Here is a 13,845-nt window from a genome sequence, read left to right on the forward strand (position 1 = left end):
GGCGGAGACAGCGGACCCGCATTGTGCCGCGGCGCCGCTCGGCAGTGGTGGGACATCCATCTCGCGTGGCAGGCGCTCCCGAGGGGCGGGGCGGGGCGCGGCCTCCTTATCGCGGAGCAGCAGCCGGCGAGGCTGAGGTGGGGGCTCCGGGGCGGGGGTCTCCTCGGCCTGCCGCTAGCCCCCTGTTCCCTCCCAGGAGGGCAGGACCGAGGCTCAGCCGGAAGCGCGAGGCCAATTAGCATTTTGATTGCGGGACTGGGGGGTGGGCCCATCTGGACCGAGGCCTAATTACCGGGAGGACCCTCGGGGCGCCGGCGGGACGTGTCAGGCGCGGTCCCCTCGCCCCGCTCTCGCCTACCTCCTCCCTTCTGTCCCCACCCCCTTCTCTCTGTCCCTCCAACTCCATCCCTCTGTCCCGCTCCCTCAGCCCAGTCACCATGTCGCTCTGTCCCCGTCCTTTTGTCCCTCCGGCCCCCAACTCCCTGTCCCCTTCCCTCATTCTCTTCCCTCATTCTTTCGTTCCTCTGTCCCAGGACCCTGTCCCCATCCTTTTGTCCCTCTCTCTTCACCGCTCCCATTCCTCTGACTCCCTTTACTCTTTCCTCATTTCTGGATCCATTCGTCTCCCGTCTCTGCCCACGCCCTTCCCTCTCTGTCGATTTCCCCGCCCTCCTTGCCCCCAACCCCCTAGACCGACGAGGCGTCAGAGCCCGGACACATGTGTCCGGCGGTCGTGCGCTCCCGAGGGGACCATTCCGGCGGCCCACGCTCGCGCTCGGGTGTATCCCGCAGCCCCCCGGGGCGCCTGGCGGGGAGTGGCAGCTGCGCCCAGGCCTCGGCTTGATGGCCGCAGCGTTCCGGGTACGGAGCGCACATGCGGCCCGGGAGCAATTACTTGGGCCTCGGCACCCCGCCTCTTTTCAGGCATCCCGACCCCGCTCGCCTCCGGAGGTCGCCACTCTGCCCCAGTTCGGGGCCGGCCAAGACAGGCTGGGGAAGGACAGTTGAGGATTCTGACGCTTTGGGAAGTTTTAGCCCTCTTCCGCCGGAGACTGCCTTCAGTCTCTCCCACCGAGAGCTGGGGGCGTGCGGGGCTTTGTTGAAGCAGAGGAGACAGGTGTGGAGAGGAGACAGTTCAGAGGCCGCCTCGTTGGCCCCCAGAGGAACCTGCGGTCTTCCCAGGAGCTCCAGGTTCCAGCTGCTCTTGGCCTCCCCACCTCCAGAGCCTTGAGGTCTCTCTGTTTCCGCTGTCCATGTTCACTCAGCCCAGGCCCTTAACCGTGGTGGAGGGAGCGGATATGGTGTTGGTTCTGTCTTCCATCTGCTTCTGGGTCTGCCCCTCCCAGCCCTGCAAAATCCGATGTTGCTTCCAAAGGGCCTGGCTCGTGGGGGTTCCCACTGCTGTCCCCAGCAGCCCTCTGTGCCCAGCTGAGCTGGATAGGGAGCCCTGGTGTGTCCTGCTCACGGCACCTCCACCCTGGTGGCTCCAGCCCAGGGGTGGTGGCCTCCTCTTCCTGGTGCAGAGGCCCCTTCCAGCGGCCTCCTTCCAGCCTGTCTTTGCTGTCAGCTGGTGGGTAGCCGAGCGTCAAGGGATCACCTCCCTTTTTGGACACCCCCCTTTTTGACTGCTGCGACTTCACCCTGGGAGCCTCCTGTGGTCTAACTCCTTGGCACTCCCTCAGCCTTCTTTTCTTCTGCAGAATGGGGGTGCCTTCCCTTTCCGGAATTCGGATGGATGGGGTCCTGTGCGCAAAGCAGGCTGACCCCTAACCTGCCAGCTCTGCCCACCTCCCCTCAAGGCTCCGCCCTCAGTTTCCATCCTTGAAATGGGCTCACAGGCTCTGAGCAGCCCCTCCCCCACCTGTACTGGCTGCCCTTCAGGCCTTCGATGCCTGGGGTCCTGCCCCTCTGGGCCACAGCGGGGTCTGCCTATCTGGGGGCTTCCTGAGAGGACAGGCTGGGTTGGTGTGAGTGGAGCTAACGGAGAGCTTGGGAGGCCTGGGGGTCTGGAGCCATTTCTGCCTTCATTCCACACATCTGTACTGGGCAGCAGCGCGTGCACTGCCTCTGCAGCGTTGGAGGCCAGAGCCACCAATGCAGGCCCCTGCCCTCCCAGAGCCCAGGTTCCTGTGCAGGACACAGGTGCTAACCAGAAAGAGGAGTAGACAAGGGGAGAACGGAGAGGGTGCGAGCAGGAAGGGCAGGAGGGCTTTGAAGCTGGAGAGAAGCAGCAGACGGGTGGTGAGCCTCGACAGAGAAGACTACTGTGCAAAGGCCCGGAGGCCACAGTGGGAGATGTGTGAGCAAAGCCAGCTGCCAAGAGGAATAGGTGTATGAGGGCAAAGGTTGTCACAGATTGAGGCAGGAGAGGAAGAAGGGGCAGAGCCTGCTGGGCCAGGTCCCAGAGCAGAGCTGTGGGGCTCTGGCCCGATTCTAGATGAGATAGGATCCCGGGGAGTTTCCATGAAGGAGGGACTGCTCTGATGTCAGATTTAAAGTGTCTGAAGCTCTACTGATAGACTTGGGTTGTTTCCTCCTTTTGGCTATTGTGAACAATGCTGCAGTGAACATTGGCTTTCAAGTCTCTTGGATATATACTTAGGAGCAGAATTGCTGGGTCATGTATATGATGATTCTATGTTTAACTTTTTGAGGAACCACCAAACTGTTTTCAAAGGCACCTGCACCATTTTACAGGAGATTGGTTTTTGACCTGTTAATTTTGAGATGCTTGACCTCCTTGTAGAGATGAGGACTTGTCAGTTCTGGGGGGAGATCCTGCTGGCGGCAGAAGCTGGGGAGTCATCAGCATGTGGTCAGCGCTTTCAGCCTGGCTGAGATGCCAGGTGGCACCACCGGGGGAGGAAGTATGGCAGAAGACGGGGAGAGGATTGGGGCTGGGCCAGCACAGAGGGCTAGGAGGGGATGGTCAGAGCAAAAGGAGGTGTGAGAGATTGTGGGGCTCGAAGCCGGAGGGGTCAGGGAGAAGTGGACCGCCAGAGGGTCTTGGTGACCGTGACAGGGGCTGTTGGAGTGGCATGTGAGGACAAGAGAAATGGGAGGCGAGGAGTCAGAGATGGCCAGCGTGGATGACTCTGTTGGGAGGTTTTCCTTCAAAGAAACAGGAGAGGTGGGATAGCAGCTGGAGGTGAGGCGGGGCCCAGGGAGGGCGTTTCTTTTTTTTTTTTTTCCCCAATTTTTAAAAAAATTATTGTACTTTAGGTGAAGGTTTACAGAACAAATAGTTTCTCATTAAACAGTACACATATTGTTTTATGACATTGGTTAACAAACCTACGACATGTCAACCCGCTCCCTTCTCGACCTTTTTTTTTTTGGTGAAAATATACATAGCCAAAGATACACCACTTCAAAAATTTCTACGTGCACAGTTCAGTGACATCAATTACGTTCTTCCAGTTGTGCTGCTATTCTCACTTTAGATGAAGGTTTACAGAACAAAATAGTTTCTCATTTAACAGTTAGTACACTTGTTGCCCTATGACAGTGGTTAACAACCCCACTACATGTCAGCACTGTCCTTACTCAACCTTGGGTTCCCTATCACCAGCTTTCCTGTCCCCTTCTGCCTTCTAGTCCTTGTCCCTGGAGGGCTGTATCCCAAAAGGGCATTCCCTATTTTATATAGAGAGGCCCATGGGGACAGGGCAGGGACTGCTGTGCCTCATTAGTCCCATTTTGTTTTATGGGGCTGTCCAATCCCTGGCTGAACAGTGAACCTCGGAAGTGACTTCACCACTGAGCTAAAAGGGTGTCTGGGGGCCATACTCTCGGGGTTTCTCCAGACTCTTTCAGGCCAGTAAATCTGGTCTTTTTCGTGTGTGTTAGAATTTTGTTCTACATCCTTCTCCAGCTCTGTCCAGAACCCTCTGTTGTGATCCCGGTCAGAGCAGTCAGTGGTGGTAGCCGGGCACCATCTAGCTGTACTGGATTCAGTCCGGTGGAGGCCTTGGTAGCTGTGGTCCATTAGTCCTTTGGACTAATGTTTTCCTTGTATCCTGTTCTCTTCATTCTTCCTTGCTCCCAAAGGGGTGAGACCAGTGGAGTATCTTAGATGGCTGCTCACAGGCTTTTAAGACCCCAGATGCTACTCACCAAGGTAGAATGTAGAACATTGTCTTTACAAACTGTGTTATGCCAATTGAGCTAGATGTTCCCTGAGACCATGGTCCCCACAGGGGAGGGCGTTTCTTGAAGATGGACAGGATCACAGCACGTTTGTGTGTCTTTGAGGAGCAGCCAGGTGTGCAGTGGGACCGGAGCCAGTGAGCAAGTGAGGGGGTGCCTGGTGTGAGATGAGGCCAGAGGGGCAGTGGGGGCGATGAACGAAGCTGGACTGCGGGGCCTTGCGGGCCAATGCCTTCAGTGGGTGAGGGCGGGGTCTAGTGGCCATGTGAGGGTTACAAGCACAGGTGTGCATGCAGGGGACAGGTGGGCAGCAGGGCCTGCGGCCAGGCGCTAGGGGGAGCGCTGGAGTGCGGGCATCCCAGGACATTCGCTTCTGCTTGGTTCTATTTCTTCAGCCGAGTGGGAAGCAAGGACTTCGACTGAGAGAGAGGATGGAGGAAGAAGAGAGGGTGGCAGCGGTCCCCCAGGAGAAGCAGTGAACGACCCAGACAATGTGGCAGGATTGCTGGGCAGCACCGAGGCCTGTAAGATGAAAGGGCATGAACTTAAGGGCGTCTAGCAGGCGTGGGTTTTCTCCAGCCACGTCCACTGGCCAGGTGCCGTGGGGCAAGCAGAGGGGTTGGGTTATCCAGGTTTGGGGTCTTGCCAGGTGAGCTACTGAGAGGGGCAGTTGAGTAAAGGAGGTGGCAAGAGGGATGGTGGTGATTGTGGACTCTGCACTGAGTGGGGAGGGGTGGGGAGTGGAGTGAAGACAGGAGGGGGCCCCTGGAGTGAGGGGTCAGGCTTTGCCAGAGCGAGCTAGGAAGAGGAGGCAATGAACAGAGAAGGGGGCTTGGAAGTGAGATGGGGCAGTCATTGGTAATGATGGGGTCAGGGCACGGTTGTTGACCAGGTGGCTGCGGGGGGCAGAGGACAAGGTCACTAGTGGGACAAAAAGGTCAAGGATATGAGGGGCTGGGGGTTGAAGGGTGGCCCAGGAGAACACTGAGATGCCCAGGACTGGAGGTAGGAGCCCAGGGTGAGGGTGAGAGCCAGAGCAGATATCTGCAGAAAAAGGGGTGATGCCCTCAGCAGGGGGTGTTGTGGGGTGGTTGTACAGTCACAGCTCAAGTGTCACCAGTGGGACTTGTTGGGGGGTGGTCTGCAGTCAGCAGAGAGGAACTGGGAGGTGGGGACCCACCTCTGGGCCAGGGTGCCTAAGTGTGGGAGAGAAAAAGCCACCCCAGGGAGGAAGGCAGCAGCCTTGGAGGGGAGAGCCAGCTCCTGCGGGGGAGTGAGGGCAGGGCTCTGGGGCTGGAGGAGGGCCTCAGAGTGGGAGCTGTATCCCAAAAGGGCATTCCCTATTTTATATAGAGAGGCCCATGGGGAGAGGGCACGAGGGTGGCCAGGGCCCGAGTAAGGGTGAGGGCCAGTCAGGCCTGCCGGAGGTGGGGAGGCTGGGGCACCCAACAACTGAAAATTTCCCCGCAGAAGAGACAAGCACAAAGAGCCAACACCAAGGGAGTCGACAGTGTGTGCGCTGAACACAATTAAGGTTAATATCCTGTTAGAGAGAGAAATGACTTGTAGAAAAAAAGATGCAGGACACAAGAAATGAGAGACCTCACAAGGAAACAAAGAAAAGTAAATGGAAACAACAAAACACAGGTTTCGTTTTTTTAAAAAACATTTTATTATAGAAAATATCAAATCTACACAAAATTGGAGAAAATAATGAAATCTACAGCCTAGTGAGGCGCCCCGAGGCAGTGACGCACACCCTCCCTTGGACCAGCTCATAGCCAGCCTGCCCTCTCTGCCCTCACTGCCTCCCCTTGTCCTTTGGAACAAACCCCAGACATCTTATCATAAGATGCCATTTTTCTGTTAAAAAACAAGCAAAGACACAAGAAGTACAGCCAGGGCCTGGCAAATGGGCAGCTGGGGGTGGCTGCCCTGGGGTGGTCCAGCCAGGCTGGGCACTGAACATGTGACCAGGCCTGCCCCCTCCTTGACGCAGGCAGAGCCACCCCTCAGCCTCCTGTGTCCAGGGTCTCCAGCTGGACATCAGAGCAGTCAGCGACCCCAAGGTGGCCCGAGTCCCACCTGCTTCCAGGGGGCCAAGCGGCCTGCCTGCTCGGACCCTCGGCTTTGGGCAAGGTTATCTTTTTAACATTTAAACTGGAGAAATAATTTCCATGCAGTGAGTGCACAGAGCTTAAGTGAATAGGTCCGTGGGTTTCCACAAATGCATCTGTGCATAACCACAGCCCTGCAACACACAGGACATGTCCACCCCCCTTCCTCCCCAGGAGAGTTTTAAGGAGGAAGCCAGGGAGTACTGAGAGAGGAAGGGGGAGAGCCTGCGGCCAGAGGGCAGCAGTCGCCCTGCTTTGCCGCTGGGCGGCCATTCTGGCCCAGGCAATGGACGCTGTCCTGCCACAGCCCTGGAAGCTGGGCTTGCTGTGCCCGGGAACCACATATTCCTCATCCAGCATGGGCCTCCCCCTCCCTTCCTTGTGCACCCGCCTGCCCCGTAGCCCCACACCCAGGCCCCTCCAGCTCTGCCCCCCTCCTTTCTGCCCCTTCATGGAAGACTCGAGTGAGAGTCTCCCCAACACCACCCATCCCTGCCCGAGGTTCCTCTCTGGATGCCCCTTCACCTCCCCACTCTCACGGGACGCCTGCCCCCCTGAGGACTGCAATTCCTTCACGTTCTCCGCCCCAGGCAACCCAGAGCCCAGATGGGGGGCCTCTTCCTTGTCCCCACTGCAACTTGCACGTTCGCCCTCCCAGGAAGGACTTTAGCCCCACTGCTAGGGTGCTTGGAGTGGACACCTAAGCTGCCAAGAGTGCCTGGCCCAAGGCCACATCCTCCTAGGGGCAGCGTGTGTCCTCCAATGACTGGTGCACACAGGAGCCAAAGGCCTGGCCACTCTGGCCCCATGAAGGACATCTCTCACGGGCTATTCCAACTCCAGAGCTCCTGCTGGGCGGTTGTGGCCAGTGGGGCGGACACCCAGCTCAGCTTCTCCCTCTGCCCACTCTGCTTCCTCCTCCCCCCTCCTACAGGTGCTGCGGGAGACTCTGGCTCAGAATTTCCTTCCTGGAGAACCCCAAGCTGCTGCAGTTGGGGCCAGGAGTGTCCAGCAGCAGGGGCTTAGGGGCTGCATGGTGCTGGCTGTCGGTAAGGGCCCGTCAGTTGTATCTAGGGTGCTGAAAGTTGTAAGACCGGGATCATCCAGGAGGCCAGGAATGTACGCGCTGGTATGAGTATCAGAAACCAGGCACACCCTGAGCAGTTTTCCTCCTCTCGGCCCACCAGCAAATCCTGCACCCGTGCCTTCGAGACGTGGCCAGGCACAAGCCCGGGCTGGCCAAGCCGAGCAGCCTCCTGGAGCCCGAGGGGCTGGTGTGTGCCCTTCAGCCCTCCATCAATGCTGACCAGCAGCCTGGGTGTCTCAGGCCTGGCTCAGCCACAGCCTTCACACAGCCAGTCTCTCCCCACGGCCCACCCCCCACACTCCTCATCTCCCCCCACTGCACTCTGCTTCCCAACCTGGCCCGACTCCTCAGCTGCTGGCCTCTGCCCACCACCTCAAGCCTGCCCCTTGGGTAGAAGCTGGGCTCTACCACTCTGTGGCCACCCTGGGTTCCTGTCTTCTGGGAGAGGGGATCCCTTCCCTTGTCCCTACAGCAATTCTGACAGTCAGGCCCTGCCTGCGAGGCAGGTGGAGTGCCAGTGCCCCCATGGGGATGGCCAGCCTCTAGACATGGAGTCGGCCCTGACTCTCAGCCATGGTCTCAGGCAGGGCAGGCTCCAGGGGTGTGGCCTGGGCAGACAACCAGCCCCAGGCCTGGTTATTGCTCTGCTGTCGCCATCTTGAAACTCTCAACAACTTTTGAATAAGGGCCTCCACATTATCATTTTGCACTGGGCCTGGCAAATTATGTAGCTGGTCCTGGTTCCAGGGATACTCGGCTGACTGAATCCCTGACGACCTCGGTCACCAGCCTGGCCCTGAGGCCAGGCTGACCTGGGAGAGCCAGTTAACTGTGCCAGGTGCCATCCCCTCCCTGGACCCTGTGGCCCACTACCTCCCCTGCTCCCACAGGAGGTCCTGGCCCCCAGGCTGCTGCAGGTGCTGGAGCTACACTTGGGGAGCTCCCTGGGTGAGGGGAGAGAGGTGGGGGTTCCCAGTAGGCTCCTGGACAACTGAGTTCCTGCATCCAGCAGGCCTTGTGCCCTGGCCTGCATCTCTAGGCAGCTTATTCCCTAGGGCTTGGGCAGAAGCAACTTTGGAGTGTCTAGCTCCCCATGCACCTCCAGGCACAGGGCTTGTCCAGGGCCCTGCCAGGTCCCATTGCTGATTAGACGAGAAGCAGGTACCTGACCTAGCCTAGACCAATCAGTTTCCGACCCCTGGTGCTCCACTGATTGGTCACACCTGTGCGGCCGGGTAAGCCCAGTTCTGGCCCCCCATTTCCAGGGGAGTGGGTGGGGGCCCAGGGCAGGAGTGAACTGCCTGTGGTCAAGAGGAGCAGTGGGTCTCACTCCTGTCCCATGATGAGTCCAACCTCTAAGACCCACACTGCCCTTGCTTCCCACCCGACATCAGGATTCCAGCTGGAGAGGCCACCCAGGACAGGCCCCCTAAAGCCCTGGAAGGTGTGCACTAGGGGAAGACCCTGGAGGGTGGCCCCTCCCATCCCCATCCCCATCCCCAGCAGAGAGACCCAACCCTGCGTCCAGAGGGGAAAGGTAGCTTTATGGAAGGGAAGGCCAGTGGGAGAGACTCATGCTGTCAGCCCCAGGGTGGCGGGAGGGTAAGGGAGTGGGGGAAGGGTCCGGATGCAGGCACACCGTGTCACACGTCCAGGTCGGACAGAAAGCGGTTGGCTTTTTTGTAGGTGTGGTCCTTGCGAAGCACAATGCCCGGGCTGCAGGTGGCTCCCAGCGGCCAGTGGCGGATCACGTGTCGGTAGGACGTGGTCAGGTAGTCGAAATAGTTAACATTGAGCTTCCGGGCAATATGACGGCCCAGGAATTCCACTTGCTGTGGGAGCGGCAGCAGTCAGCTCTCGCCCAGTTAGGAGAGGGCCCTCGAGGGGTCACCCGCACGCCTGGACACAGCCCTCATCCCTGCCCAACCAGCCCCTTTGCAAGGGCCACGATGGCCGGGCCACGCATGCCCCATTTCACTGACCGTTGACGGCCGCTTCTAAGACTCTGAACAGTGCTAAGCGTCATTTTGTCCCAAGGAAGGGGAGGCAGCGCCCCACGAGCGGGCGTGCCGGGGCGGCGGGGCAGGACCCACCTCGTAGTGCTCGGACAGCTGCACCAGCACCAGGGGCTCCAGCTTGTGGCCGCACAGGACCAGCTGGAAGAAGCACCTTCCATAGCCTGGCGGTGCGAGTGGGGCTCAGCCTACGGCGGCACGGGACCCCCTTCCCGCGCCCCGCCCCGCCCCGCCCGTCCCGCGCGTCACCGTCGGAGCTGAGCGCCAGGCGCACGTAGACCAGGTGCATGGGGCCCTGATACACGGTGCGGCCCTGGATGGAGAAGTGGTACATGCCGCGGGTGTGGTTCAGCACCAGGCGGCGGCGAGGCAGTGACGAGACCATGAGCCACAGGCCCACGCCCATGCCATATGCCGGGAAGCCCCAGGTCTCCTGGTCCTGCACCTGTGGGGCGCGGGAGGAGTCGGTTTGCCAGGCCCCAGAGGGCTCGGGGGCGGGGCACCCGGGTGGGAGGGGCACCTTGGGCGGGGCTCCCAGGTGGGGGGCTCTCGGGGGCGGGGCGCCTAGCGGCTGGGTCAGGCCCTCAGGGGAGGAAGTCCGAGGGGGTCGGGCCCACAGCGCAGACCTTGCTCACGAGGCCACAGCTGACTAGCGACAGGCAAACGACGAAGAGCAGCGTCCCCTTCCACAGAGTGTCCAGGTAGTACTCGAGCACAAACACTGGGGGCGGTGCAATGCGTGAGGATGGCCGGTCCCCGCCCGCCCCACGCAAGCGCTCCGGGCTGCGGTCAGCATGTTGCTTGAAGTCTCTGCGGCCACAAGGCCCCGGCCGGCTCCCGGCCGGCCCCGCCCCTACCCGCCGGGCTCAGGGTCCTGGCCACACTCGGCACAGCCCCGCCCCGCGCTCAACCTGCCCAGTCCCAGCCCCGCCCACGCCACTCCGCGCGCACCGTTGGGCTGCTGCTGCGAGAACGGGTAGAAGCTGTTGCTCTTGAGGCGCTTGGCCAGGTGGCGCGCGGTGCAGAAGCATCCCAGAGCCCACAGCTGGAAGTGGTTCCCGCTGAAAGTAGTGGGCAGGCAGCTGATCTGGTCCTTGGGGACCTGGTCAGGCACAGGCAGTCAGCTGGGCCGGGTCGCCCGCCGCCACCGCCCGCTACCCGCAGTCGCTCTCGTACCTGGGGGAGGAGCGTGTCCAGGGCTGCGGCTCGGGCAGGAGCACACGGGCGACGGGCGCGAGGCCAGGCGGCTGTCCAAGGCCAGGCGGCTGTCCAACCCAGGCCATGCGTGAATTCTAGAAGTTCTGGGCTGCACATTCTAGAAGGGGCCCGCTCTGTTGACCTCTCTTCTTCGGGGTTCTGGCGTCAGACTTCGCGGTGGGCGTGCACTTCCTTGCCCACCCCCGCCTCATCCAGTATAGCCTGCCTCAGAGTCCTCACCTGAAGGGTGGGGTGGCTGAGCTTGGCATCCAGGCCTTAGCTGGAATCTACAGGCCACCCCAAACGGCAAGGCCGAGCAGGGCACCACCTCCTGCTGGAGCCAGAGCCTCCTGCCACCAGGAACAGCCCACCTCAGTGTCCCCGAGGGTGGGACACACACACACAGTCCTAGACAGTAGCCCAGTAGAGGCGTGAAGGCACAGAAGTACTGGGCCCACGAACCCCCCCGAACCCCACCCCACTGGGCTGGCACTAGGACCTCAGTAGTTCTCTCAGGTATGCCCCCAACCGTCACCCCTACCCTAAGGATCACACAAAGTTCCTAAAGATTTTTTTATTGTAACAAAATGCTCAAACATCCAAAACTGATTAGAAGCACAGGCCAGGACTGGTTGACGGGTCTGGGGCCTGAAGCTGCCTAGCTGGGGGATGGGAGGCTGGTGAGCAGCTGCTCCAGGCACCACTGGACCTCCTCTGGGCCCCGGTAGGCCCGCTTCAGGCCCCGGGGAAGGCAGCGGCAGGACTCCAGGTTGAGGTACACCAGGCCTGGGCAGCTGCTTATCACAGAGCTGTGGGGGTGGGACAGGGCCATGGGATTGAACCCTGCCCAGAGTCCTGGCCACAGCCCCCAGGAGACCCGGGCCAGGCTCTGGAGTCTCTAAGCTCCAAGCCTGTCACCCACAGCCCAGTACCCTTGCACACCGGAGCCTACAAGCACCACCTGAGGACCAACCCCAAGCAGGCGCCTGGCCAGTATGTGCTACCCTCTCGGACCCCCCAGAGGTAGTGAGACAGGCTGGATGCTCCATCCCGGCCCCAAGCAGGCAGGGTAGCAAGCCATACTGGCTCCAGGGGCTGGGGGTGGGTGCTGACCTGACTGTACTGGCCATGACCCGTGTACCCCTGAGGTTGAGGGAGCACAGAGCCAGCTGTGAGCCCCTGGGGACACCCGAGAAGGCTGCCAGCGCCTGCTCCAGGTCCTTCTCACTGAAGCCCTGGCCGCTCAAGTCCAGTTCCCGCAGGGTGCAGTACCACTTCTGGGTCAGCAGAGGGCTGCCCTCCTTGGCCAGAGACAGCCGGTCGGAGGTGTCATACAAACCCAGATACAGATGCTCCAGCTCTGGAAACAAGAGGGGCAGCATGAACTGGGGTCATGGAGGGTCTCCACAGCCCACTTTCCTGGCCACCCACTACCGAGGGCAGCTGACCCTGGCATGGCAGATGGTGCAGGCCGGCAGGCGTGATGCGGGCACAGCCACGAAGATCCAGTAGGCGCAGGCGAGGAGAGCTGTGCAGGAGGCGGCCCAGGACCTCGTTACTCACGAAGTTGCAGGTGGAGCTGGCAAGGCAGAGCTCCTCCAGGACAGGGAAGCCTGGGCCCGGGGCCACCCCACGACCCAAAGGCTTGGGCAGCCACATCAGGTTCAGTAGTCGCAGCACCTGGGGGTGAGGCCCAGGCTGTAGATGGGAAGGGGGGGTGGCAGGCGTGGGAGACGGGGCACCAGGTACCTGCAGCTGGGGGCAGCCTTTCTGCAGGGCCTCGACCGGCAGCTGGAGAGGAATGGTGTTACGGCTGATGCCGGTGCTCACCTCCAGGACTTGGAGCTGGGGACAGCAGCTACCCTGCAGGGGTGGAGAGAACCAGGTCAGTGGCCTGGCTGGGCCTGGGCTCAGCATCTAGCTGTGCCCCGCCCACCGCCAACCTACCAGCAGTGCGCCCAAGATGGCTGTCATCTGGGAGCTGTAGGTCAGCCACAGCCTGCGCATTCGGGGCCCAGCCTCCTCCAAGCAGCTCACCACAGCTGTGGACTCCACCTGGGGGCCCAGGAGTGCCGGTCACCTCAGCCCGGCTTCTTCAGGGCCCCTGGGGACACTGGGCTCACCATGGAGTGCTGCAGATCCAGGCTGTGGAGCTGGGGGCAGGCTTTGGCCAGCATGACCAAGGTGTCAGGGGTCAGCCCGTGGCAGTCAGAAAGCTTGAGGAAGGTGAGCCGAGGACAGGACTCACTAGCCAACTGTGGAAGACAGGGGGCCAACCAGGAGTGGGGAGGGCAGGCTGTGCCCAACAAGGATAAAAGGCTTCACTATGACCTCTCTTCTGCCCACACCTGGGCCCCCACCTCTGACACCACCCTGCTGGCTGCAGGGCAGACTGCTGGAGGAGACGCCAGCAGCCTGCGTTGGACTCCTAGAGTACTAAGTAACCCGAGTGTCACACTGGCAGCAGCCTCCACGCTCACCTTCAACACAGGGTGCACCTGGCACTTCCAGTGGAGGAGAGTCAGCTTCTGGAGCTGGGAGAACCTGGGCCGACAGCAGAAGCAGAGCTGCCCCAGCGTCCTCACCTAACGCCTCAGAGCAGGGAAACAGGAAGGGGCCTCGGGCTTTCCACACGCCACACAAGTGAAGTGAGGAGATAAGGAAAAGGGGGAACCCCTCACCTGTTGGGTATAAGCCACTCCAGGGAAGCAAGGAGCTTCTTTTCCCCCTTGCTTTCGCCCTTGGTGGGGCGGCCGACCAGCGGGGGCGACAGGGTCACGGTGTGCCAGAGCGCGGGCTGGGCGGCGGCCTCGTGCCAGCGGCGGCACACGCGCGCAGCCCTGGGAAGAAAAAGCTCTGCTGAAAGGCTGGGTCCCTCCGAGGCGATGCCCGCCACCAGCTGCCGATGCCCACCAGTCTCGGAGTGGGGCGGACACCCCAGCTCAAAGCCAGACACCTGGCCTCTAACTGAACCAGCCTCACGGCTGCATGCCCGGGTACACATGTGGGCGCGCTCAGACGCTTTCACTCTCTGTCCCCCGCCCCGGCCACGCACTCGGTGAACAACAGGTCAGCCCAGGGCGCCACCGTGAAGCCGCCCGCGGTCCTCGAGGCCTGGGGTGTTGTGCTACCTGCCGAGGAAGGGCATGGGCCCCTCAGCCGCCACGAGCAGCCCGAAAATCTGCACCAGGATTTCCAAGGGGAGGCGGTCGCCCCAGCCCGGGTCAGGCCCCCGCTGGGGCTCGGGCCTGGGTCTGGCCTCGGCCGCGGCGGCGCGGGG

General features: G+C 61.1%; 2 protein-coding genes across 2 annotated transcripts in view; both read right to left on the bottom strand.

Annotated features, from left to right (window-relative positions):
- Positions 1 to 8,996: 8,996 nt before the first annotated feature.
- TMEM249 (transmembrane protein 249) lies at positions 8,997 to 10,682 on the bottom strand. Its single transcript, XM_023741620.1, has 6 exons — positions 10,527 to 10,682; positions 10,320 to 10,470; positions 9,995 to 10,089; positions 9,618 to 9,813; positions 9,447 to 9,532; positions 8,997 to 9,185 (listed from the first exon to the last, which is right to left on the bottom strand). The coding sequence occupies exons 1-6, from the start codon at positions 10,680 to 10,682 to the stop codon at positions 8,997 to 8,999; spliced, it is 873 nt and encodes a 290-aa protein (XP_023597388.1).
- A 456-nt stretch (positions 10,683 to 11,138) lies between these two features.
- The window catches only part of FBXL6 (F-box and leucine rich repeat protein 6), a 3,003-nt gene continuing 296 nt past the window's right edge, over positions 11,139 to 13,845 (bottom strand). Inside the window, exons 2-10 of the mRNA XM_023741621.1 lie at positions 13,697 to 13,819; positions 13,247 to 13,405; positions 13,046 to 13,109; positions 12,689 to 12,820; positions 12,513 to 12,620; positions 12,315 to 12,428; positions 12,014 to 12,245; positions 11,679 to 11,925; positions 11,139 to 11,374 (exon numbers count right to left, since the gene is read on the bottom strand). Of these exons, the coding sequence (XP_023597389.1) occupies positions 11,224 to 11,374; positions 11,679 to 11,925; positions 12,014 to 12,245; positions 12,315 to 12,428; positions 12,513 to 12,620; positions 12,689 to 12,820; positions 13,046 to 13,109; positions 13,247 to 13,405; positions 13,697 to 13,819 (1,330 nt within the window). The 3' untranslated portion in view covers positions 11,139 to 11,223. The remainder of the gene's footprint in view (positions 11,375 to 11,678; positions 11,926 to 12,013; positions 12,246 to 12,314; positions 12,429 to 12,512; positions 12,621 to 12,688; positions 12,821 to 13,045; positions 13,110 to 13,246; positions 13,406 to 13,696; positions 13,820 to 13,845) is intronic.

This window comes from Trichechus manatus, unplaced genomic scaffold (assembly GCF_000243295.1).
Source record: "Trichechus manatus latirostris isolate Lorelei unplaced genomic scaffold, TriManLat1.0 scaffold00185, whole genome shotgun sequence".
Lineage (NCBI taxonomy): Eukaryota > Metazoa > Chordata > Mammalia > Sirenia > Trichechidae > Trichechus > Trichechus manatus.

Bases quoted from the DNA above. Each gene is read 5' to 3' on its own strand.
- TMEM249 (XM_023741620.1), bottom strand. From the start codon at position 10,682: ATGTGCAGCCCAGAACTTCTAGAATTCACGCATGGCCTGGGTTGGACA. The intron at 9,814-9,994 runs GTCTGCGCTGTG...CGCGCCCCACAG, and splicing joins GCTGTGGCCTCGTGAGCAAG to GTGCAGGACCAGGAGACCTG. The intron at 9,186-9,446 runs GTGGGTCCTGCC...CCGCTCCCACAG, and splicing joins AGCTGTCCGAGCACTACGAG to CAAGTGGAATTCCTGGGCCG.